The following is a 25,028-nucleotide window of genomic DNA, read 5'->3' as shown; positions in this document are numbered from 1 at the left end:
TCGATTGCGAGAAAACAAGTCTAGGTTACAAACTAAAACCGAGAGAAATACCTCAACTAAAAAAAGGAAAACAACGAAACAACAGAAACACTGAGTGTAACAAAAACAAGCGATATACATAGAAACGAACTATTAGGTAATAACTGCTCGTGAATTGGTACATGACTCATCCAGTAGGTAAGTGGAAATTAACCAAATGACTGAGTATGATATAATTATATTATGTTCAGACTGCTCAGATGATGAATTTAAGATCAAAATGAACGTTTTCGACGATGCATTATTTACCAGAGATAGCACAGCTCTTATTAAATTCAGTGGTAAAACAATTTCTTCAAACAAACCTTTGTATACAACAGCATACGAACTGCAGTCCCCTTTGTTTGTACATTCATGACATAAACTTGCATTGTCACTTTCTGTTTTGACAATGTCATGTTCATCAAAACACACACACGTCTCATCCTGCAATATATATAAATTTCACACTTCTTACGTTTGATTACCGGCTTCTGATGTAGTTGAGTTGAAGTTATATGTGACATACAAAATACTGCTAATCCCGAGAATATGGAATGCCAGCTTTTTTTTCTTTGTGGAGAGTTGTCTCATTGGCAATCATACCACATCTTCTTTTTTATATTTAAGTATTTCTTGTATTTTGTTTTCCTTGCTTTTTCCTTAATCTTTAATCAGATGTTCATGTTCAAATTTCAGGAATATGTAAATCGTCAAATACGAAAAAAAACTATATAAACATATTTCAATGAATAATATCTTAACAGGGGATAAATAGAATGACGAATTCTCTTGCATTTACTTTATTTCCGAATGTTATTTAAAACTACATACATGTACCGTCATTTGTGATCGTGATGTATCGATATGTTTAATCGAAAATATGGCCTTGGAAGATTTAAGTGGTTTTGTAATATTTCAAGTAGAACCATCACTGGTTCGAAAATGAAATGGATGGTATAAAGATTTATCATAGTTCTTTCAGTTTTGGTAAAATACAGAAATTACATACTAATAAGTGTTGAGTATATTTTGATTAAGTCGTTTTTGCATTGTTTTGTTGTGTACAATATTGACAATATTTGTCCGCTGGTTGCATTTCGTTGTTGCTTTTTTTTTTTATGTCTTTTCGTTTTCAAATGATGAGTTTGATTACTTAATAGGTAGCTTTCCCCTATCTTTTATTCAAATCTGATCCAGTTTCTGATCTTGTTTTCTTTGAATAAAGAATACGTTTCTAGATCTACAAAATAGAGAAGGTGGATCAATAACTGAAGAAAATAAAAAAAGAACAATACATAAATGTCATGTGTCTCCACATTATAATTGCTTCTAATCATAAACTGCTCTTTTTTGCGTAATCTACTAAGGGAAGATTCTGACGTACAGATATAGAACAGATTGTGCAGAATTTTCACCTAAAACAGATACATACAGTACAATCTGACACATTATTATACAGTTCTATCATATAAGTGTACTTCATTTTTACCATATATGAGGAGAAATTAAAACCAATCCTTTCTTGAAGTTATTCATGTATAGATAAACTTACGTTTTGGCTAAAAGCAAAATATTGTCTGTTCATGCATTTCATTTGACAGAATGATGAATTTTCAGCAACATGTTCATCTCGGTTTAAGCTGTTACGTATAAGTGATATATTATAACAACCTTCAATTGAAAGAAAGAAATTTAAAGCATACATCAGAAGTGTAAATTACTTGAATATGTAAAAGTTTTTTTAGATAGGTTGAATTAAACGCCTATTTCAAATTACCGTTTAGGACTTTTTTACAACTTATTTTACACATTTCGTATTAAAGAAGGAATAAAGATATGTTACTTTAATCAATAATAGTAACCAATTGTATTGCAACATTTGCACTTTTAAACAATTGAGTAGTGCTCGGAACAACAACATAAAAATAAATACCAAAATAAACGGTAAAAAGATGAAACTCCGATTTTAGGACTGAAAACACAGATAACCCTGAGGATTTGTCTTCATGATAATGCGTTCAATACAATAATGCTAAAGATCAAATCAATTGTCATGTTTGGATATTAGTTTCAAAATTTCCATGTCAGGCTTATATATATATATCATTGCACCGTACAGTTTGAATAGAACACACAAGTCAATCGTTCGTGCCAAAGCCTTAGCTTTCTACAGTAAACAAAACAAAACGCAGGGTAATAGATAGTAAAGAATTCAGTTGAATATAACTCAATCAGAAGTACTTAAAGCAAGATAGGCTACTTACCTCTTATTTCTACCCAAGGAAGTAAGGCTTCAAAACTGCCAACCCAAATACTATTCACCTCGGTATGATTGTTCATGTAGTTTTTTAGAACACTTATATTGCTTTCCAAAGCAGAGTTAACCCTATAACAATCTAAAACTGACTGCTGCCATGTGTTCATTTTATTTCCAGTTCCTGGAACAAATTCAAATAGCATATATATATATATATATATATATCAATCCTAAATTGTCCAAGTGAAAAATCATTTGGCATTCAAACCATGTTGAAAAGAATGAGGGACTACGAGTAGCATGTAATAAAATTAACGGTACCAATTTTCTTGCACCAGATGCGCATTTCGACAATACATGTCTCTTCAGTGATGCTCGTGGCCAAAATATTTCAAATCCAAAGCTTATATAAAAGATGAAGAGCTATAATCCAAAAGGTCCAAAAAGTATAGCCAAATCCGTGAAAGGAATCAGAGCTTTGCATGAGGCAGATACATTCCTTAATTTATAATAATTTCTAATATTTTGTAACAGCAAATTTTAATAACACAAAAAATCCGTAAAATAAATCCATGTATGTTCCACTTTAATTTATCAATGAGGTATACTTGCCAATTTGATAACTCTCCTCCAGAGGCCAACTGCATAGAAGATTAAAAACTATGGGACATCGTACGACCCCCAACAATGAGTAAAACATATACCGAATAGCAAGCTATATAAGGTACCGAAATGACAAATATCAAACTATTTAAATGACAAAAATAATGCTGATTTATTTACAAACCAATTAACAGAGAAAACTACTGGTCCGAGACCACCATTGTCGTCCCTTGATTTTCGTTGTTCACAAATATAGTCCCTAGTGTTGACAGTGGGTTACTTGCCATTAATTTTTAGACCCCTTCCAATTTTATTTCTCCATGTTTAATGCCTCAAATTGCAAGTAGGGGTGAAATATCTTTCTTTTCTTCTGTAGGATAGCAAGTGGTTTAAATATAAGCCTGTTGAGAATAAATTGCATGCAATTTTTTCCCTAAAAAGGCAAAAATCTTTGTATCAGACCATACTGTTTGTAAGAAAATTCATTCAAGAGTCTTTTTTTTGCCAGATTTGTTGTATCATGTCACATGAGTATAGAAATGATAAAAAAAGACACAATTTTGTATTTCTTATAGCCTCAATATGCATGTGTTAATGTAAATATGTGGCACGGCCTAAATTGACCCTAACTTTTTTCCAGTCTTACTTGGCCTAAGACCCTTTTAAACTAATATGATATGTTATTTGTAACTTTTCTGTCCATTTAAAGTACTTTCAATACATATGTAAGGATTATTTATAATCAAAAAGTTTCACAAATTTAAAATTGCTGGAAAATATTACATCTTCATGTAAGGCCCCCCTTCATTGAAAAACCTCAATTTTTAGGCGCAGGTTCATATAAATTTGACTTTTGAATAATTATACCAAGTCTGAAAAATCAAATGAGTACTCTATTGCTTTTAGTACATGATAAGTTATATATTAAGGCATTTAAAAAGTGGTTTTTTTGCAATATTTTAATTTTTAAAGCCCCAAATGTTGATAGTTGAAATTTTTCAATTTTAACGTCAAAATTTTACACGCAAAGATGAGTATAGAACTTAACTTAATGTCTATAATATACATCCTATTGTCATGAAACTTTGTAAGCAGTGTTATAATTCATTAAGCTCTGGTCATATCAAGTTTTTTAAAGATTTGTCAACTCTTTCTACCGTATTAGGTCCGAGACCACCATTGTCGTCCCTTGATTTTCGTTGTTCACAAATATAGTCCCTAGTGTTGATAGTGGGTTACTTGCCATTAATTTTTAGACCCCTTCCAAATTTATTTCTCCATGTTTAATGCCTCAAATTGCAAGTAGGGGGTGAAATAACACTGTAAAAAAATTTGGGTCCAGAATTTTAAAGGAAAGTAGTGATTTGGTCCAGCTGAAAAAGGTTTAAAATTAGCACTTCGGAAGCTGTCAAAAGATTTCAAGACGCCCTAAACATAAATTGTCCATATTTTGAGTTAGAGACGATGAAGTTTTCTATAATTTTGATATAATTTGTCCCAAAAGTAGTACAACACACTGTAAAAGTTCCTTTGAGAAAGCGCAGGTGGGATTTTTTTTTTATTTTTCATTTATAAAAGAAATGCACTACGAAATAATTGTGGTCTCGGACCTATTAACGAAAAACAACTTGTTTGAGACAGACACACTTTAGAATCAATCCTACATATTTTTTTTATTATTCACAATTAATAGAAAATTGTGTGTTCTACAATTATCATCAGTTGTTCACCTTTCATCTGACATTTTAATTACTAAAATATATGCTACATGCTTTAAGAATTACCTGTATGTGTATGAAGTACTATCTTTTAATCAAACCGGCAAAATGGTCGATCTTGTTTAAATCAGCGTTCAATTATATTTTGTCACACTCTTTTGTTTTTAGATTTAAACAATAATACGTTTTGACATTTTCACGTACCGGATACTTTCAAATATTAAAAACAAACAGAAAACGTATCTTGCATTTTTTTAAACCTTTTCAATGAACTTAATGCATTACATTTTAAGATTAAAAAATAAAGGCAACAGTAGTATACCGCTGTTCAAAACTCGTAAATCTATGGACCAAAAACAAAATTGGGGTAACAAACTAAAACTGAGGGAAACGCATTAAATACAAAAAACAAATGTATAAGAGGAGAACAACGACACAACATTAAAATGTAACACACAGAGAAACGGACTAAGCTTTAGACAAAATCCGATGAGAATAACAAATATAATATCAAAACCAAATACATGAATTTGATAGAAAAGTACCGAGACACGTCTTAAAGTAATGTGAATTCACACTCAAACATAAGAGAAAACAAACGACACAACGGAAACACAAAGTTAAAATGTTACACACACAGAAACGAACTATAATATAACAATGGCGATTTTCCTGACTTGGTACAGGACATTTTTAAAGAAAAAAATGGTGGGTTGAACCTGGTTTTGTGGCATGCCAAACCTCGCACTTTAATATTAATAATAGATAACAAAAGGCATCAGGTTTAAAACTCAATACGCCAAAAACGCGCCTCGTCCACACAAGACTTACCAGTGACACCCAGATTTAAAAGTTCGAAAGTCAAAAAAAGTACAAAGTTGTACAGCACTGAGGATCAAAAGTTGAAAAAGGTTGTGCCAAATACGGCTAGGGTTTTCTGCTTGGGATAAGAACATCCTTATTATTTAAAACAATTTATGGTATTGCAAACAGTAAATTTTATCAAATATAAAAGATATACATGATTAAACTGAAGTATTAACTAATTACAGAAAAAAAAACAGATACATAAAACAAATATCAACACAAAAAATAGACACACCCCGCTTAGTCCAGGCCTCAACGCAAAAATGCACAAAAATGACGTCACATTTGAATTTCTGAAACAGCACAAAAATGACGTCACATTTGAATGACTAAAACTTTATATCTAAATTAAGATAGAACTAGGATTGATTTAAGATTATAATTGAACTAAATACTGATATTACATTTAAACACAATGCACATTGCAATACTTATTAATAGCAATTAACTATATTATATATATGTCCGGTTTGTTTTGAATCTAACCTCAAACGTAAAACATCGTACAGATTACGTTGAACAAAATCAAATCTAATAAATGAAGGCGGTGATTAATTTTCTTTACCATAACACATGAATATAATAGAAAAGACGTCAACAAGTTTGACAAAATCCGATGAGAATTACAAATATAACATCAAACTAAATACATGAATTTGGGATAGATAAGTAACACGTCTTATGTTAAGATATATACTATCAAGATTAATCTGCCTAAATCTGTAAAGGGAAGTTTTAGCTAGCTCTAATTGTATATTTTTATTGTTTTGTATATGGTGTTAATATATGACATAACTTTCTTGGTATTCCTAACTATTGGAAGAATTTTATACACATAAGTAGTATACCTAAAACGACCAAGTTATTTTTCATTCACCTGTAGATATTATAAAAACCGGTTGTTTTCTAAAGTGATTATTTTCAAAGGGTTAAATATTTGGCGGTGGTGTTTGGCCATGGCTTTGTTTTGACTTTTTTGTTAGATTTTTGGCCTTGTATGTTTGCCCCTAATATTTTATTAACTGTGCATTTGCATTCAGGTATCGCAGATAAAATCTATTATTTCATAGTGTGTTAATTTACGTTTTCTGATTAAGTTAAGCCTTCCAATTGATATTTTATCGTGTGGTTTTCTATGTTGTGATGTTATGCTATTGTTTCAGAAAAAGGGAGAAGGTATGGTACCATTAAAACGTTTAATCCCGCTGCAAATGTTTGCACCTGTCCTAAGTCAGAAATCTGATGTACAGTAGTTGTCGTTTGTTTATGTAATTTATACGTATTTCTCGTTTCTCGTTTTTTTATATAGATTAGACCGTTGGTTTGCCCGTTTGAATGGTTTTACACTAGTAATTTTGGGGACCTTTATAGCTTTTTGTTCGTTTTGAGCAAGTCTCCGTGTTGAAGGCCGTACATCGACCTATAATGGTTTACTTTTATAAATTGTTATTTAGATGGAGAGTTGTCCCATTGGCACTCACACCACATCTTCCTATAGTTATTATAGTAATGCGAATTCACACTCAGCAAAACAGTCAAGTTCGGTAATTAAAAGATAAGACGACGTAATGACAAAACCACTATCTACCATGTGGTAAAAATGTCCTTCGCTAGTTTGGTCAAAGACACATTGTATGGATCAAGCAATTCGTGATGGTGTTCATAAAATTTACGGAGTGTAAATTTTAATCTGTCCTCCTCATAACTTTGTTGGAGCAGTTTCTGTGTAAAGAGCACACTCCTGTATATGAAGTCCGTATAGTGTGAACAAGCACGAGAAGTTCGCTGGGATATATGAGAGGTAAGTATTGGCTGAAATATGGGTTATTCAATGATAGAACATCATCAATATATCGAGAAAAAAAAGTTGCTTTTTCTTTTTGTCTTTTAGAAGGTTCTGAAGGAATTCTGCTTCATACGAGTACAAAAACAAATCGGCCAGCAGGGGTGCACAATTAGTACCCATTGGAATATAGACTGTCTGTTGAAATATAAATCCTCCAAACTCAACAAATATATTGTCGACCAAAAAGTCCAGCATTTTGATAATATCATCTTCAGTATATTTTCTTGAAGATTCAGTATGATTCTTCACAAAATATGAATTATTGTAACCCAAAACAAGAAATTTGTATCTACGATTCCCATTTTATAGAAAAAGCTCTGTTTTATGAGATGGTGAAGTCGATCTTTCAACTGAGCATGGGGAATAGTAGTGTATAGCGTGGAAAAATCAAAAGTCTTTATGTTGCTGCAAAATTGCAAAGATTGTGATCGAAGATCTACTGCTTGATTTTTTCGAATTTTGAGAATCCACATCTGGTTAACACCACTGGTAGAATATATCTTATCACAATATTTGTGAAGCCAATCTTTAACTGTAGAAGGAATCGTAGTCAGTAATTTAGAAAGATGTCCAGTCGAACATTTTGAAGACCTAGCTATGTATCGTTCTTTATATGAAGTTTTGTGTAATTTAGGTATCCAGTATAATGAAGGTAAATTTTCTTCGTTTTCTTTGATGTTGATACCAAAAGAAAGGACAGATTTATGATTTTGTAAAATTTCGTCCTTGGTAAATGATGTTAAAGAATATGTAGGGTTACCAGTAGTTTTATTTCAAAAGTGTTTATCTTTTCTCGTTTTTTTGTATAGATAATACTGGCTGTTTTTTCAGTTTGAATTGTTTTACACTAGTCATGTTGGGGCCCTATATTACTTCCAGTTTAGTATGAGCCAATGCTCCATGCCAAAAGCCACACATTGACCTATAATGGCTTTTTTTACATTGTTACTTGGATGGAAAGTTGTCTCATTGGCACTCATGCCCCAATAATCGTATTTATGATTAGATATCAAACAAATTAATCATGACTCACCGTGTTCAAATTTCCAGCAAAAAAAGAAACATACAACCCATACATAGGTTTGAGGTCGAATATCCATATTGTGTCTTTAAGTGTTCTCTGAAACGGTCTTATGTTCCATCAAGTGGTATGCGTTAGCTTGGTATGACTACAGCTATTAAAAGGGAGATAATGTACATTTAAAACAAGGAGCATTTTGTTTAATCTTTTCCTTAAATTACATTTACATCTATTCATATTTGATATGGTATTTAAACAACTTTCCATGTAATGCATTATTGATTGTGTTGTCTCGGTGCAGTGGGGATGACATTATACATTAGATTTATTTATAAAAATGTTGTTATAGTTTAAAAAATAAACATCAAATTACCTTTAGGCAGAGGCTACTTTCTTCCTTACATAATGATAAATATATGCAAATGTTAAAAAACACATTGACAGCAGTTAACCAAAAAATCTATAATTATATAGATCTTTGTTAAGATAGATATATTATTTTAAATGCTTTATATATTATACTAAAACTGCTACGGTAACCGTCGTTATTGTAAACAGCTTTATAAAGCCGTGTCAGAGAGCCGATGGGCATATTGATTTGTAATATGATGACTTTTAACTGAGAACATCTAAAAAATGAACAAAGCCAATACCGCATAGTCAGCTATAAAAGGCCCCGATAAGACAATGTAAAACAATTCAAAGGAGAAAACTAACGGCCTTATTTATGTCAAAAAAATCTTTCAAGATAAAAAAAAATCATTAACATGAGGATAGTATCTGTGCAGTTTTAATTACTCCCAGTATTATATAGAGAATAATACATGGCTAAATCCGTATCATATGTCGTATCATCCCGAGACACCAATATCAGAACAAGGGCCTTTAGGCCCGAGAGATGATATTGGTCGAGGGTGATACGGCATGTGATACGGATTTTGCCATGTTTTATACGCTTTATCATATATTTCAACAGGAGAGTTATATTATATGAACTGTTCACTGGATTACCTTCAGTTCTACTTTTGTCTTGTTTAAAAGCCTTAAAAGAACTGCTCAATTGCTTATCCAAAGCACCTTGGTTACCTTACAATTTGCGTGCTGTTGTTTAAAAAATATTTTTTTTATTGTTGTATTTTTTTGTGTGTTTTGTATTTTTTACAGTTGCTTTTTTAATAGTGTGCCAAAAAATATGAAAACTTGACGTTCGTGACGTCACATGTACATACCAAACAATGACGTCATATAATAAGCCAAGAAATGAGCTCATTAAAGAGACCTAGAAAAAAATTATTAAAACATTATAATTGTTTTGAAATTAAAACTAATTACGGAAGGAATCTGCATAAGCTGAATACACATCATTGAATCGAATACAATTCAAACTTTTACAGGAAATGATATAGCATGGTGCAGGTACGGAAGTTGATTTGTCTGTTCCGTCTGTAAAAACTGTCAATAGAATTGAGAATGGAAATGGAGAATGTGTCAAAGTGACAACAACCCTATTTTAAAGCAGAAAACAGCAGAAGGCAACCAATGGGTCTTAGACATAGCGGGAACATCCCGCACCTAGAGGCGTGCATTAACTGTCCCCTTAACAATGATATGTAATAGTTTAGTGGCAACGGACGTCATACTGAACACTAGAGTCAGACCTTAATTAAACTGATTGAGATACTACGTTTTCATCGTATGAATATCAAGCACAAAAAATGAAGACTCATAATATCCTATAAAAATATCAAATTTACCTTAGATAATAGTGTTCAATTCCATTTTAATAAATCGTTTTATCAGGTTATTAACAGATCGAAGATGTGTATCAATCGGGAGTTACACATATTTCCTCATCATGAAGATTTGTTAATCATATACCAAAAATTGTATTCGATTTCACACATTAGATAAGTTAGACACAGTAAACGACAAGGAAAGAAAACAAATGGAAAGCAGTATCTTCATACAAAGCCTTGTAATAAACTGAAGAGGAAGTTTTTCAAGGATGAATAATTACAAACAAAAACATTTAAACAAAAGAAATATCATATTTTACGTGAAGTTAACAAAATATGATTTGAGTTAGTTTCGTCAAGGAAGATTTTTGTTTGTTTGTGTAGTTTTGGTATCATACAGTTTAAATACTAATTTAAAATAGTAAATATATATACATTTCCTTTTATGCAGCACGTTGTCAGATATAGTCAAAATCCCCATTCGGAATATCTATGTTAGTCCGTTTATATTCGCTTAGATGAAGTTATTCTATGGAAGTGTCGGTTGATTTAGTGTTAAAGAATAACTGGATTATTGTACAAAACAATACGGATTTTAGTTTACTGCAATTGGTTTTTAAGACATTTGGGAAATTATTTAAAATTAATGGATAAATTTCTCATGTAAAATTTTAACTTCCTTTTGTTCCTTCTTTTCAGTTATATCGAGTTTTCAAAAAGAGGCGGAAGATGGAAACTGTCGAAAAGTCGAAAGGAAATGTACAACGCGATGGCATATAAAACAAAAGAAGACAATATTGCAATCAACAACGCATAAAGGCTGCCAAACCCGTACCTTCTGTATGCTATTACTTTCATTGATGTAATCAGAAAGTACTGGTCCGAGACCACAATTGTCGTCCCTAACAAATTTTGCGTTTTAACATGTTTATTGGTTGGCCTTTTTTATTTCTTTAAATATGAACAGCTTTTTTTTTACTTTTTCAGTTTTGAAACTATGCCATTATTAGATAACATTTTGATTAGATACAAAAACAATTGGCGTAAAATATGAATTAATAAAAGTGTAATTATTCGTAACCTTGTTTTCCTTTTGAGGAAACCAGAGAACAAAACTATTAAGACACATACATGTTTTCACAACATGCGATGTCAGGTGTTTAATCTAAAATAAGAAATTGTGTGTGTCTTTTCACAAAGGAAACAACCAGTAACCAGATGGCATTCAGTGTACCATATTATTTAAAAGTAAACCTTCAGGAAATAATTATATCGGAAACCTAAAGCGTGTAATAACAGACAGTTTGATTTCACATAGGTAGCAAAGGTAGAATGTAAACATTTTAAAATATTAAAGGCCAATAGGATATAGACACATATCTATTGTTGCATCATGTGATTATGCGGCAAACAAAAACATACTTGTGGAAATTGTTTAACATTTTATAACTCAAAAATTTTAGCAAATGCTTACATTATATATTTGAAGTGTATTTTTTTTTCATTAACATTTGTTAAAAACATGGAATATTTGTTATTTGAGATTATGATTTCAACAAGCAGTCATTAATTGAATTTACTCATCGATCCGTAGACAAACTGAAAGATTGAGTCATATTTGTGTGAATCTAGCATGATCAATTGTGTCCGTTCCTTTTGCCGTTGTCGTTACTTTTAATTCTGGTCAAGATAAGGGATAATATTTAACATCCACAAACATTAACTTGATCTCATTTTGCATGTACTTGCTTTCAATCTGAGGTCTGTTCCTTTAATCCAGTGCTTGTTTATGTTGTTAATTATTCCCTTTTGGAAAAATGTCGTTTTTTTCAAAAATATTAAAAATTGTTAACCCAATTTGTCGATGTCTTTTATAGAAAATAATGATGGCGTCATTCTGTATATTTTTTTTATATATAATTCGAGTGTGTTACTGCTGTATTACACAACATTAAAACACAGACTATATTTCTGTTTTATGGAGTCCTGTTGATATTTTAGGGTCGAAGACGTTTATTGTTTCGAACCGAATACTTGTATTATCCGGATATTTTGAAAAAAACGAAGTCATAGCGCGGTATCGTCGTTAATTGTTACCTTTAATAAAAACACAAATTTTAACGGCAATATTTCATTAGTTTTCAAACAATTTGCAGGACAAGATTTCAAGTGAAATGATCAAAACAACAGTTGACATTAAAAAGTATTGTTGGTTAGATAGCTGGAAATGATGGAGGAAAATGCAAAAAAAAGCAATAACGAGAGCTTCAAGCAATGCTCTACAATTAACTTTTAATTAATTTAATTCCTATTTAAATCATTGCTTTCAAATTAACTGACCTCTCTTTTTTTTAAATTAATATTGAAATTAGGTTTAAATAATATGATGATATTGCTAAACTGACGATGACATGAACCATAATAACGCATTATGTGTTTTTCTTACTATCATTAAAATGAATCAAATATTACATTGTTATGTTCCTCTTTTAATGAACGTCTTAAGAGTGCTTGTTCGTCAGGTCAAGAGTTGTTTATGTTCAATTGATCATAAACGTTCACGCTTTCTGTTCGTTATTATATAACTATTCCGAAGTATCTGTATTTTTCTCCACTGAGGTATCTTCTTCTTATGGTTGAAAGATTCTTCTCCTGAAACCATGGTCTTGGAGGAGCAGTTAGTCGTGTAGCATGTAATTGGGCATATGCTATCATAATTGTATCTTTGTTTGCTTTATCTAACTGTTCATATTCCGAAGTAACTGCTTTATTATCTATCTCTATCGAGTCTCCGATAAGTTCATACTTGCATTTTTTTCTCTCAAAAAAGAGGTATTTGACTGGTCATCAGCTGTCGTTTTTCTCTCCTCATCATTAATGTCATCTAACTGTTGGTAGTAATAAATTACTGTGTCGTTATCCCTATCGTTAATGTTGTGAATATTTCTACTAGCTGTATTCAATGATAACTTTTCTTAAAAGAGAGAACCATGTCAAAGATGCTCAATACTCTAAATCTTCTCATACAGAGTGTGTGCTTTTTGATAGGCGAACAAACCTCTTTCTCCATATCAACGTATGATACATGTCTGAACTGTATATGCATGAATAAAAATGATCCTATATGATGCTTAACATTATTGGGATAGTGTATTAAATTGAACATCATTAAAAACACGAAATAAACAAAACAAAAAACACTTGTTTTTGTCGGAATACATCGGAACCTATAGTTTGCAAGGCAAAAGAAAATAAATGGATAAAAATATGCAGCTAATTTTATAAGAATACATACAAAACGCTTAACTCAAGATAATCAGACGACGTCGATTCAAAAAAGAAGGAAGACGAGGAATCGACAAATAATCAAATTCACAAAATACTAGATAGAACGCTAAAGACTGAACAAAACAAACTTCTACAAAATAAAGCTGATGTATTCCCCTGAATCCATGAAAGATAATCACATTCTGCTCCACATATTGTAACCGTCGTATTGCTCATGGTCATACCAAGTAAGGAATATGGCAGCTGGTATCAAATAGTTGGCTCTTATGTATATTGGCGAATGTTTTTATTGCACTTCAGTGTTCCTGTTGTTACTTTGTTTTCCTCTTATAGTTGATGTTTCCTTCGGTTTAGTTTGTAACCCGAAATTGTTTTCCCTCAATCGAAGTATGACTTTTAAACACAATGTATATATATTCTCTCTACGTTTAAACAGTTATAAACATGTTTTTTCGCAGATTTCTACGTACATTATATATATATATATATATATATATTAAGAAATCTTTCACAAAAGTTTATCAGCTGTCTCATCACTATTACAACAGTAACACAAGTCATATTGTCGATACTCAAATGTAGTTCAACGTCAGATTCTTAAAAAATCAGAAATATGACCCATAGGCATATACTTTGCAATAAATCACAATTTCGAGAAATTTTCCTGCAAAATTTTGTTTGAATATGATATAGTGTTGCTGTGAGTATCGCTGTTGCAAGTATCAAAACGGTAAAAGAAAGAGAAGTAATATAACACAGGGGCAAAAGATATAAGAGAGACATGCCAACTGATAGTTGAAAATAAACTGTCAACGCCATGGCCAAAACAGAAAAAGACAAACATACAAACAATAGCACATAAAAAATTAAATCTTTGGAGCACCCGTCGTGTTTGTCATATTAGTACAAACTCGGTAACAAGTCTAATTTGGTAGGTCACATTCGTTAATTTCAAAATAAACATGACCAATTTCATTTTGCAATTTAATATATGTTTCGTCATTTTGGTTTGCCAAGGCATATTTATTTATTTTTTAAAATTTTCACGATTATTGCAAGTTGTTTACCTCGTTTTATTAAATAATAAATAGAGATATCAAACATTTTGATTGCATTTTTTAACATCTACATATATAGTACTAGACTTAAGGAAACTGGCTTTTACCCTATACATTTCATTGACAATTTACCGTTTTATCTATAACATTAAATTTCATTAAAAACTAAATATAAATTTAAAAAAATATATATATAAATATATATCCCTAGTCAGTATAACATACTGACGAGGTTAAATTGATTTGTTACCAAATATTTGTTTTCATTGTACACGTCTGTCTTGTTCTCTCTGTCATTACCTCTTAAGATAAAGGAGATCACCGGAGTGAATTGTTCTGTAGAAATAAAGTATTTGCGATAGCTAAAATGAAAAAGAGCGAAAAGAAGAAATTAAATTATGCTTTGTCACACATCACTTAAACTCACATGACATGAATAATTTAAACAGCAAATACAAATCTAATTGCATGGCATATCGTTCAAACAAAAATGTTCACAGAAATATCATAAAATTTTAAAACAAGGGTATATTGTCGAAATGTTCGTTTTCTTGTCATTTACAATTATTATGGTATTGGACTAGCATTCAGTTTGGCATTTATATATATTCATATATAACCATTTACATTGATATTTTACCATATACAATGTTATTATGTCATGTAAACTTGATGTTGTAATTTGTTATTCCATATTACATTTGTTCTTACAAGTTTTATTGACAAGTATTGTAGTTGATCTACTGGTTGAAGCATCCGGTAAATCTGAAACGACACTTTTTCTATATTTACTAAAAAGAGGGTAACATAGTTAAGGTATCTCAAGACGACTCAATTTGTTTCTAAGTCAGCCGGACGGATAACATATTTCAAGATATCCGTTGTTCGACTGAGACGAATACCGGGATTTTGACAGACAAAGTGAAACAAAAGTTGAACTACGCGACCTCTCTTGGGATCGTTACTAACAGTACAGCTTAGGTTCAATAGTACCCCATTCATGAAAGAATGTAAACGCACGTACAATGGAAGGTAAATATTGATATTTCATTTTAAAAGAACAAATTAAATACACCAAATCATTTAACCAGTACGATGGAAAAATGAATAAGCAAAATAAAGCGCATTGAAAATCGAAAAAAAAAAATCGCTCTATCTGTTCACTTATTTTGTAGTTTACACGATCCGGCAACAAACTCTAAAGTTCATCATCTTGCGATCAACAATTACTTCATGAAATACTATTTGTCAATACTACGTTTTAGAATCGTAATAAATGTATAAAAAAAACGTGCATAATGAACTAAGTTTAGTTTTTATAGATATAAGAAGAAAGTTAAATCAATGAATTTAGAGGAAAATCTATTCGGAAAGTCCATAATCACATTGCAAAATCAAATAACAAAACGCATCAAAAACGAATAGACAAGAACTGTCATATTCCTGACCTGTTACAGGCATTTTCAAATGTAGAAAATGGTGGATTAAACCTGGTTTTATAACGCTAACCCTCTCACTTTGATGACAGTCTCGTCAAATTCCGTTATATTTACATTGATGCGTTAACTAAACAGACACAATAAATAAAATAGTCAAAATATGGGTACATCAGTCATCATCGTATAACAATTTTAAAAGGAACCATTTAACAGAACAGCTTTGTCATTCAATGTGCATACAAACAATCTTAAAATTTACATAGGCAATGTTAGCATATAGATGAGGAATGAGTGCCTGCCAATGAGACAACTCTCGATCCAAGTCTCAATTTATAAAAGTAAACCATTATAGGTCAAAGTACGGTCTTCAACACGGAGCCTTGGCTCATACCGAACAGCGAGCTATAAAGGGCCCCAACAACTAGTGTTAAACAATTCAAACGGGAAAACCAACGGTCGAATCTGTATAAACAAAATGAGAAGCCAGAAACACTTATGAACCACGTCAACAAACGACAACTACTGAACACCACATTTCTGATTTAGGACAGGTACAAACAATTGAAGCGGGTTTAATGGTATTGATGGTTACAAACCTTCTCCCTTATCTGAAACAATATTGTAACATCAAAATCTATAAACACATATTGTTAAATATCATTTTAAATAGCTTACCGCAATCAAAAAACGTAGAATCATAAATGAACATATACTGTACACCTCAATTTGATATATGATACAATGTAAATACAAAGTTAATAAAAAAAAAAGGGATGAATAATAAAAGTAAAAGTATCATACCGCTGTGAAATGCAAAATAATTTCAGAAAAACATCAGCTTAAAAAATTTATTACCAATGTACTTAAAATGTCTTTTTGAAATATTCAAATATATGAATGCTTAACACAGCAAGTGTTTAAATGATGTACAAAGATACACATCATCGTGAATACCTAGAACTAAACTACATTTGTACTTTTATGTATAAAAAATGTTTTTTGTTAAATTTTCATAGTTGTAATAAACTTAAACAGCGTGCTTACTGAAAACGACTGTACAGTCGTTGTCTCCAAACATGTATAATTAATCAACTGAATGTTCAACTAGAATGTCGAGACTTACAATATTCAAAGTTGAAGCTGTATGTGAGAACATTCAATGAAACGCATTAAATCACCAGGACAACTGATCACACAGTTTCATCTTTTTTGACAAAAAGTAAAGGTTAAAGATTTCAGAGTTATAATCATTAGAAACAAGACTGGACAAAACTGTACACTTTCCGTAATCCAGTGGCAATATATTTTTGCAAACAAATATTTGTATTAAATATGAGTTGTAAAACTAACAAACTACTTATAAATATGAATTCATTGGATACATTAACTATTTATTCAGTGATTAATTCACAGGAGTACTAGCTTGGCCAAATGCTGTAGGTTGAGTAATTTGTCATTACATCAAAGCAACGTGCAATAAGGATATATTTAGAGAAAAAATAATATAAAGAGAGATTTTCTATTTTATTTCAATATTCAAAAGATAAAAATTAATTTCTTTGAATCTTCTGTGGGTTCTTGTTTATATATATATACGGCATTTGGCCAACACTACATCGAGAGGCTACCAAATATACAGTGAGAAAAATGTTGTGTGTGTTTGTTTTTTTCACAAAATAACATGTAATAACGGTCAATTTGAAGGATAACTGGGGGAAAAAAACAACTAAACATTAATACAATTATAATATTTCCATCAAAAATGAAACACAATGACACCTTATGCAAGAGAACAAATGAATTTACAGAGAATTCGTTCAACATCAACAGATAGAATCCATATCGTATTTAGGCCCGTTAGTTTTGAACATCGAAGTGATCATAGTTGTTAGATTCGGATGTACGCATGTTTATTGCGGAATGATCATAGGTGTCATCTGAATCAACTATGTTCGGAACATGGTCATACAAATTCACATTGTCTTTTTCTTGATGATGTTTTACACTATTTAAATGATCGTAGTCTGCATTATCTGTGTAAAGAGTCAGGTCAACCGGGTCTGTTGGCTTTGCCAGGCAGTAGTCAGCAGATGTCATAGTATTTGCCATGGAATTTAAACCTTGTTGATCTCCATTTTGAATTGTTTGGGTATCGACATTTACTTGAAGATCGTTGTATCCTGGATTTGCAATAGCATTGATTGTTTTCTCTGGAATATTGGATACATCAACAATAATGGAAACTACTCTAGACTTTTCATTTTCATCTTCTGCTGCTTTTTGTACCTGTATTTTATTCTTAGGTGGTTCTCCTTCAATGTGATTTTCCTTACGTTTCCAGGATTTAGAGTTGAATCTGAAAATATTTTATAATTATTTCACATTACAACGATATAATTCAGATCATTAACATTTGATTAAAACTCCATGTTTGTGATACTTTTTATACACATTTACATGTTATTCCGACATAAACACTATGCACCCTATGAGTGAATCAAATAATTTTCTAGACATAGCTATTTGTAATGACTTGACAAAAGTATCTTGTGAATCGTATGAATGAATGTTTGGTAATATTTTGAGTTGATAGCTATAGACGACCTGTTGTGCTTCGACACAAAGACCATATGAGTGAAGCAGTGTCAATTTCAACAATTTTAAATATCTAAGGACAAAAGTATTGTAGTTTCGTATTTAGTTCGTTCGTTGATGCAAAGTCATGAAATATATATCGAACCATACAATACCATGTGTAATAAGGTCCTTTTTTGTATACAAAAAGGGTAGGAAATGTGACCGACTGGGGTAAATACCAGACGCATTGACGTATCGGTTTAGTTCTTTTGAAGTAAACTTACATATGTATAGGACAATATACAATTAGCATGATTAATGAACATTCAAATTGTTTTCTAGCAAACAATCTTTATTCTAGTGTGCAGGCAATCATAGCCTGCGTTACACAATTAATGTATTAATATTTGTATATCCCTTATAGAACAAAGAACACTCCAAACTATAGCACACATCGATATATTGAATCAATCATAATGGAATTATAAAACCGTTTCATAGATACCAGGCTTATAAGTGTATATACTAAACTATAAATGAATATTAAAATGATACAGACCTTCTGCATGTGAATACAACTATAGCAACGACAATCCCAATCACCAAAATCGATGTTACTGTTCCAGCAATTATACCTAGATAAAAATATATTTCAAAATAATTTAGCTTATCTTCTTGTCATTTCCAGCTGTCTAATATGTTTCCTTCGTGCTTATTCTACGTGTATATACATGTATAATGCGTTGAAAGTTTTGAAGCACTTTATAACGTACATGTGATTGATTTTCAAAAAGATAGTTGTACACCTTGTACTTTTGAATAATGCAAGGAGACATGTAAATGTCGGTATCATCTACAGAGATACTATTTTCTTATGACCAAATAACTTTCAGATAGACAGGTAGAGAGTTGTATTTACATTTCAAGGATACAGCAGTACAAAGAACATACTACGCTCTCCTTTAATGAAAATGAAAAAAAAAACAATTCAACCTTCTTGTTTAATTAGTTGAGTTCTGGTTAACGGACAACCAGGAAAATAACATTCAAAAATCATTTTTTAAATAAGTTAAATTGTTAAAAAAAAAAAGAAATAGGCCTTTCGAAAGTTAACATATATACTTCAAAGGCTCAAATGTTCACAATCACCTGTCAAACTGTGTATATTTCGTTTTCAAAACAAACAACAGTGTGTTTTTAGACATTAACGTGTTAACTGTTTAAACAAGGATTCGTATTGATATTAAAAGAAGTAGATATTTTAAGTTTTGCAGAAAAAAAGTCCAATTGAAAAATTACACTTGCATTTTTGTAAATTTTTACTAGGAACTAGAAAGAATGCATCTAATCTTGCAACTAGAGCTGAATTGGGGAGACTTCCTATAGAATTTAATATTAAAACACAAACTTTATTATATTTAAAGAGATTTGAATGCTGTAAGTTAAATCCTCTTTTGAAAGAAGCTTACACGCTTAGTAAAAACTTAGACTCAGAAGGAGTATACTCCTGGTTTACATATGTAAAAAATATTTTAAGTGAACTTAATTTAGATATAGCACAAATTCAACAAAATACTAGTTCAGACAAAAAAATAAATAATTCATTTAAAGTTTATATAAAAACAAGCTCTAAAAACTACTTTGAAAATTTGATACATGATAAGATTCAAAATATTGATGAAAAAAGTAAACTTTATTTATATAAGAATCTTAAACAAAATTTACGTTTTGAAGACTATTTAAGAACATCAAACTTTACATATAGAAAATTAATAACAAAACTAAGAATTAGTGACCATAATTTAAATATAGAAAAAGGCAGACATACTTATATTCCTAGAGAGCAGAGATTATGCCTTAAATGTAAAACATTAGAAAACGAAAAACATTTTATATTAGATTGTAAATTAAATATGGAACTAAGAAATAACTTTTTTAACAATTTGGATTTTAATTTTTCTGTTAAAGATTTATCTGATGAAGAAAAGTTGATTTTTATACTCAATCCATCAACACCATCACAAGTAAATAAATTGGGGTCCTACATCAAAAGGTCATTAGAACTGAGGACAGGGGACACTGGAATATTTACTGTAAATGAATGATTGTGTGTATATATATATATGTGAAATATAGTTATATTGTTTATTATTTTGTATGTCACAAATTTAATGTTTAAAGTTTACATGGCAATAAGTATTTGAATTGAATTGAATTGAATTGATATTAAGTAGAAACCAAATATACAGATTGATGTAATTCTTGATTAAATCAGACCTGTTATGAGTTCCGACTTTTAAGAGAGAAAATCGTTCTTCTTATTAAGTTATACAGATTTATTAAAGGTTTGTTAAGACGCTGTTACTGTTTTGAGTGCAATTAAGAAATTTACTGATGCTTATGTCTCTCTTAACTGTTGATCACTCTTGCAGAATTCTTTTGATATGATGTAAGTGCATATGAGTATTAATTTACGGAAATATGTCATAATTTTCATTTAAAAGGACAATTCCTTTCAGCTTAATCTACGATAGTTCTTTTTACCATGAACAAGGAAAGTGTATTGCGTATTTGTCCATCGTTTGTGGTGTCTTTTCCTTGTCGTCTTTTTACGATTTTTAATGGTATTTTTTTGTGAATGCAAATTATGTTTTTATACTCATCGACAAATACTCAAGCAAGGGTATAATATGAAATTTTACCGATTGTGTATTTTACCCAAATGCAGACAATGTTGCGACTTGAAAGGCGAATAGTGCATACAAACAGGAAATGTAAACAAAGTTGAAGCATTCGGACTCGATCCGTAAGGAGTTTGTGCCATTTCCTCGTATTATTTGTGCGTTCTTGGTTTGTCTGCATGTCTAATCGAGATAAACTTAATTTAGTCTTCTTTTTTTACAAATCAAACGTACCGAGGAGGAAAACAGGCTTACTAGTACACCAGATAAAATATAGTCATTATGGTGTCAACTATAACACAACTATTTCAAAGCAACTACTCGTATGAGATGCAAACGAAAAACATTCAATTATCATGTTATACAGTAGACAATTATAAATATATCATCTGTTTCAGGTTAAATGCAATTGTTACCTTATCATCAAAAAGCAATCAACGAGAATATATCATAAAGTAAAACAACCTCGACACAGCACATTTCGTTTTTTTTTTAATTATTTCGTTCATCCATATTTAGTCAAGGACAATGTTATGAGCCTCTATGCAACATGTTGATTGTCTTGAGCAGCCATGTAATTGTTGTTGTTCCCTTTATTTTGTCAAGAATTGTTTGTCCTGATTTTGTGCATCCTAACTTTATAAAACAAAAATCTCAGCCTACAATATTAAGAGTATATATTTTGTATGAACAATTATGGAATTAAAAATGTCTGCCTTTAAAACCTTCGTGTTTAGTTAACTTCTAATTACATTTTACCTGAACTCTGATTATCTGCAATTCCTGTATAAGGGTCTGAAAATCAAATGGACTACAATTAACAAAAAGAATAAATGAGTATAGGGGCTGTCTTGCAATAAAAATGGAGGGAAAACACTAGTACACAATGACAAAACAAATACATATGAAGATAGAAACATAAGTCTGCAAATAAAATATGGCAATCAATCCTTTTGTGTCGATTTGATTGTCTATCGGATTCATTTTTGTCGCACGGATTTCTGCTAATATTCTTTGTTTCATGCCTTTTTATGCTCATTGTTACATATTTTTGTTTTTTACAGTTATTAAAACTAGAACATCATGTTGACCTCTGTATCCCTATTTTGGACACTTTTTGCTATTGTATCTGTTTGTTTTGATCACACATCGTTTTCAATGTGAGGTCATTTCGTGCTTTTGATTTTTCCATAAGTGTAATTTATTTCCGGTTGAAATTTTTTCTGGGAGGTCGATATATTTCTTGTTTTACTTACACAAACATAACACATGCAATTTATCGCTGCTACATTTAACGTATTTTACCTTCAGACTGACACATAGGAGTTGAAGTGGTGTTGATTGGTTCCTCCTGACTATCTATTTGAGTGTCTGAAAACAATTCACAAATAAAATACATAATACATCAATATTTCATAAATCTGATTGATACTTACTTTATTCGCAATATGTACTTTTTAGTTTTATCTTTGTTACTAAATTTATTCCACAATTTTGTAGACTAATATAAACAGTTTAAGAAAAGGTTTCATGCATAGTGATTGAAATTCTTATGATAAAACATATGCAGCATTTTTTCCATTGATACACAAACAAGAATTAATCTTTAATCATTTTAACTGTTGAAAATCAAACCAAAGGAAAATATTGATTACATAAATATACACACGAAATGACAGAGACAGTTCCCTGAATGTAATATAAAAGTGGAGAAGATGATTATATATTTTGTGGTTAATTTTTTTTTTTTTTTTTTTTAACTTTGAGGACTGCCTTATGGCACATCAGAAGGCACATAATTGCACTTTTTTAAGATAATTCTAATTACATATCAATTGACTGCTTTATTCTTATTTTAGTTCTGCAGGTAAAAATCTTCTAGGATTGACTTACTAGTCAATTATAGATTTGATTCTTAAACGTAAACCGAAAAGCGGGAAAAGATGCATTGCCTTGATATAAATACGATAGGCACAGAACATGAATATATCAAGATGTGGTATGAGTTCCAATGAGCCATCCAAGTCACAATTTATAAAAGTAAACCATTATATGTGAGGTATGTCCAAGACAAGATGTTGATTCGGTATCGATAAACGACTTTTCGTATATATGTTGTTATGTCCTTATGGTCTGAATCCTCTGTCTTGAATGTTGATATCGAATCGATATCGATAAGCATTTAATATCCCTACACCTCTGTTTTTGTTGTTGATATCAACGATATCGACAAACATCCCATCACTTGAACAACAGCCTGCAACATCTTTCTTTGTTGTAGATATCGACGATATTGACGATATCGACAAATATTGATTAACTTGAACAATGGCCTGAAACCTCTGTCTTGGTTGTCGATATTGACGATATCGAATCGATATCGACAAATATTACATAGCTTAAATAACGATTATTGTGAATATAACAATATGTGATGTATACAATGAAGATAAAATGGTGAAAAACGCTAAAAGAGCAAAGTAAATTTGAAAAATTTAAAAATAAATTGACAATTTGACACAATTGACTTTTTATCTATGATGTTGTTTTATGTAATTTTCTATGTTTATTATCAAGTAATAAAACTACATAGTATAAGATATTTAACACTATGAAAATCTTCATTTGACAACGCATGAGGGTAATTTGATTATTGATTGTATCATCCGAAAGGGGGACTTGGTGCGTTTATATTTTTTTCCTCCGGTTGAAGTTAATCCGTAAATTTTCTTTTTAAATCCAGTTAAAGTACGATGTTTGTCTATGTTAGAAATGCATTTAAGAGATCATGTAAAATATCTTAAATTAACATTCATCCATGCATACATGTTAACGCAATAAGAATTTATGGTATGGTTGCCATAGTATTTCGAAGTCTGCGTTTTTCATTTTTTTTTTAGCTTCAATGTCAAATGTTGTTTGTCCTTGTATGTCTTATTTGTTACCGGATTTGTCTTTTGTTTGCCCTTCTTAGATACATTGAGATAGTCCTGGGTTGTCAACACTTCTTTTAAGATTATGTTTTTGTCTCCTTTAATGTAATATACCATATCATCGGGGAGAGGTTTAAAAGTATTCTATGTCGATATCGACGATATCGACGTCTTATTAGTTCATATTTTTTTAATTCAGAAATTTTGGATATCGATTCTATATCGTGTTGTTATTGTCGGTATCGACGATATCGACAGTATTTATGTTCATGCTCTCTTCATTCGTCGATATAGATTCGATATCGAACCGAAATTGTCGATATCGACAGTATATTTTGTCAAGGTGTATTCGTTTGTCGACATCGATTCAATTTCGTGTCGACATTGTCGATATCGTCGAAATCGACATCTTGTTTGGTCTTGGACATGTATGTTATTTGTCAATGTACGGTTTTCAACACGGAGCCTAGGTTAACACTTAACAGCATGTTATGAAGGGCACCAAAGATTACAAGTGTAAAACCATTCAATGCACATATTTATTGAATTACAATCACACTAATTTTGATTTTATTAGTATTATTTCTTTTAATGTGTTTACCTGCAGCACATACGTAATGATGTTTTCCGCTGCAATTTGTGGCTTGCACCAACTCAGCTTTCGTTGGTAAATGATCACAACGTAAAATGTACTGCTCAATTTGGTCGAAGAATTGTATCACTACAAACGAAACGGAAGTAAAATATGAAGCCACATGGTAATGGATCAATTTGTCGATATTCGATATAAAGTGACAAATTATGATATTGTGAATAAAGAGACAGGAAGTAAATTCGTCAACTGAAACTGAAAAATTATTATTTGAACATTGTTTTATACCTTCTGTGGTTGAATTGTATTATTTTTTCAAGACAATAAGCAAACACAGAACTCTTGCCAGTATTATCTGACAGGGTACGCAACTCTTAAATATATTACCAAC

The 25,028-nt window shown here is 30.9% G+C and overlaps 2 protein-coding genes across 5 annotated transcripts in view; both read right to left on the bottom strand.

Moving 5' to 3' along the window:
- LOC139498750 (uncharacterized) overlaps positions 1-10,285 on the bottom strand; it is a 33,864-nt gene extending 23,579 nt beyond the window's left edge. Inside the window, exons 1-5 of the mRNA XM_071287289.1 lie at positions 10,088-10,285; positions 8,346-8,487; positions 2,286-2,459; positions 1,574-1,692; positions 345-465 (exon numbers count right to left, since the gene is read on the bottom strand). Coding sequence (XP_071143390.1) covers positions 345-465; positions 1,574-1,692; positions 2,286-2,459; positions 8,346-8,412 — 481 coding nt within the window. The 5' untranslated portion in view covers positions 8,413-8,487; positions 10,088-10,285. The remainder of the gene's footprint in view (positions 1-344; positions 466-1,573; positions 1,693-2,285; positions 2,460-8,345; positions 8,488-10,087) is intronic.
- A 7,278-nt stretch (positions 10,286-17,563) lies between these two features.
- The window catches only part of LOC139498748 (uncharacterized), a 47,453-nt gene continuing 39,988 nt past the window's right edge, over positions 17,564-25,028 (bottom strand). For all 4 annotated transcript variants that reach the window (XM_071287286.1, XM_071287288.1, XM_071287285.1 and 1 more), the window contains 5 exons: positions 24,647-24,766; positions 22,418-22,483; positions 21,872-21,907; positions 18,991-19,066; positions 17,564-18,210 (listed from right to left, as the gene is read on the bottom strand). In XM_071287286.1, the coding sequence (XP_071143387.1) occupies positions 17,712-18,210; positions 18,991-19,066; positions 21,872-21,907; positions 22,418-22,483; positions 24,647-24,766 (797 nt within the window). In that variant the 3' untranslated portion in view covers positions 17,564-17,711. The remainder of the gene's footprint in view (positions 18,211-18,990; positions 19,067-21,871; positions 21,908-22,417; positions 22,484-24,646; positions 24,767-25,028) is intronic.

Source organism: Mytilus edulis, chromosome 12 (assembly GCF_963676685.1).
Source record: "Mytilus edulis chromosome 12, xbMytEdul2.2, whole genome shotgun sequence".
In the NCBI taxonomy this organism is placed as follows: domain Eukaryota; kingdom Metazoa; phylum Mollusca; class Bivalvia; order Mytilida; family Mytilidae; genus Mytilus; species Mytilus edulis.
The sequence above is the reverse complement of the archived record's forward strand: the minus strand, read 5'-3'. Positions and strand labels throughout refer to the sequence as shown.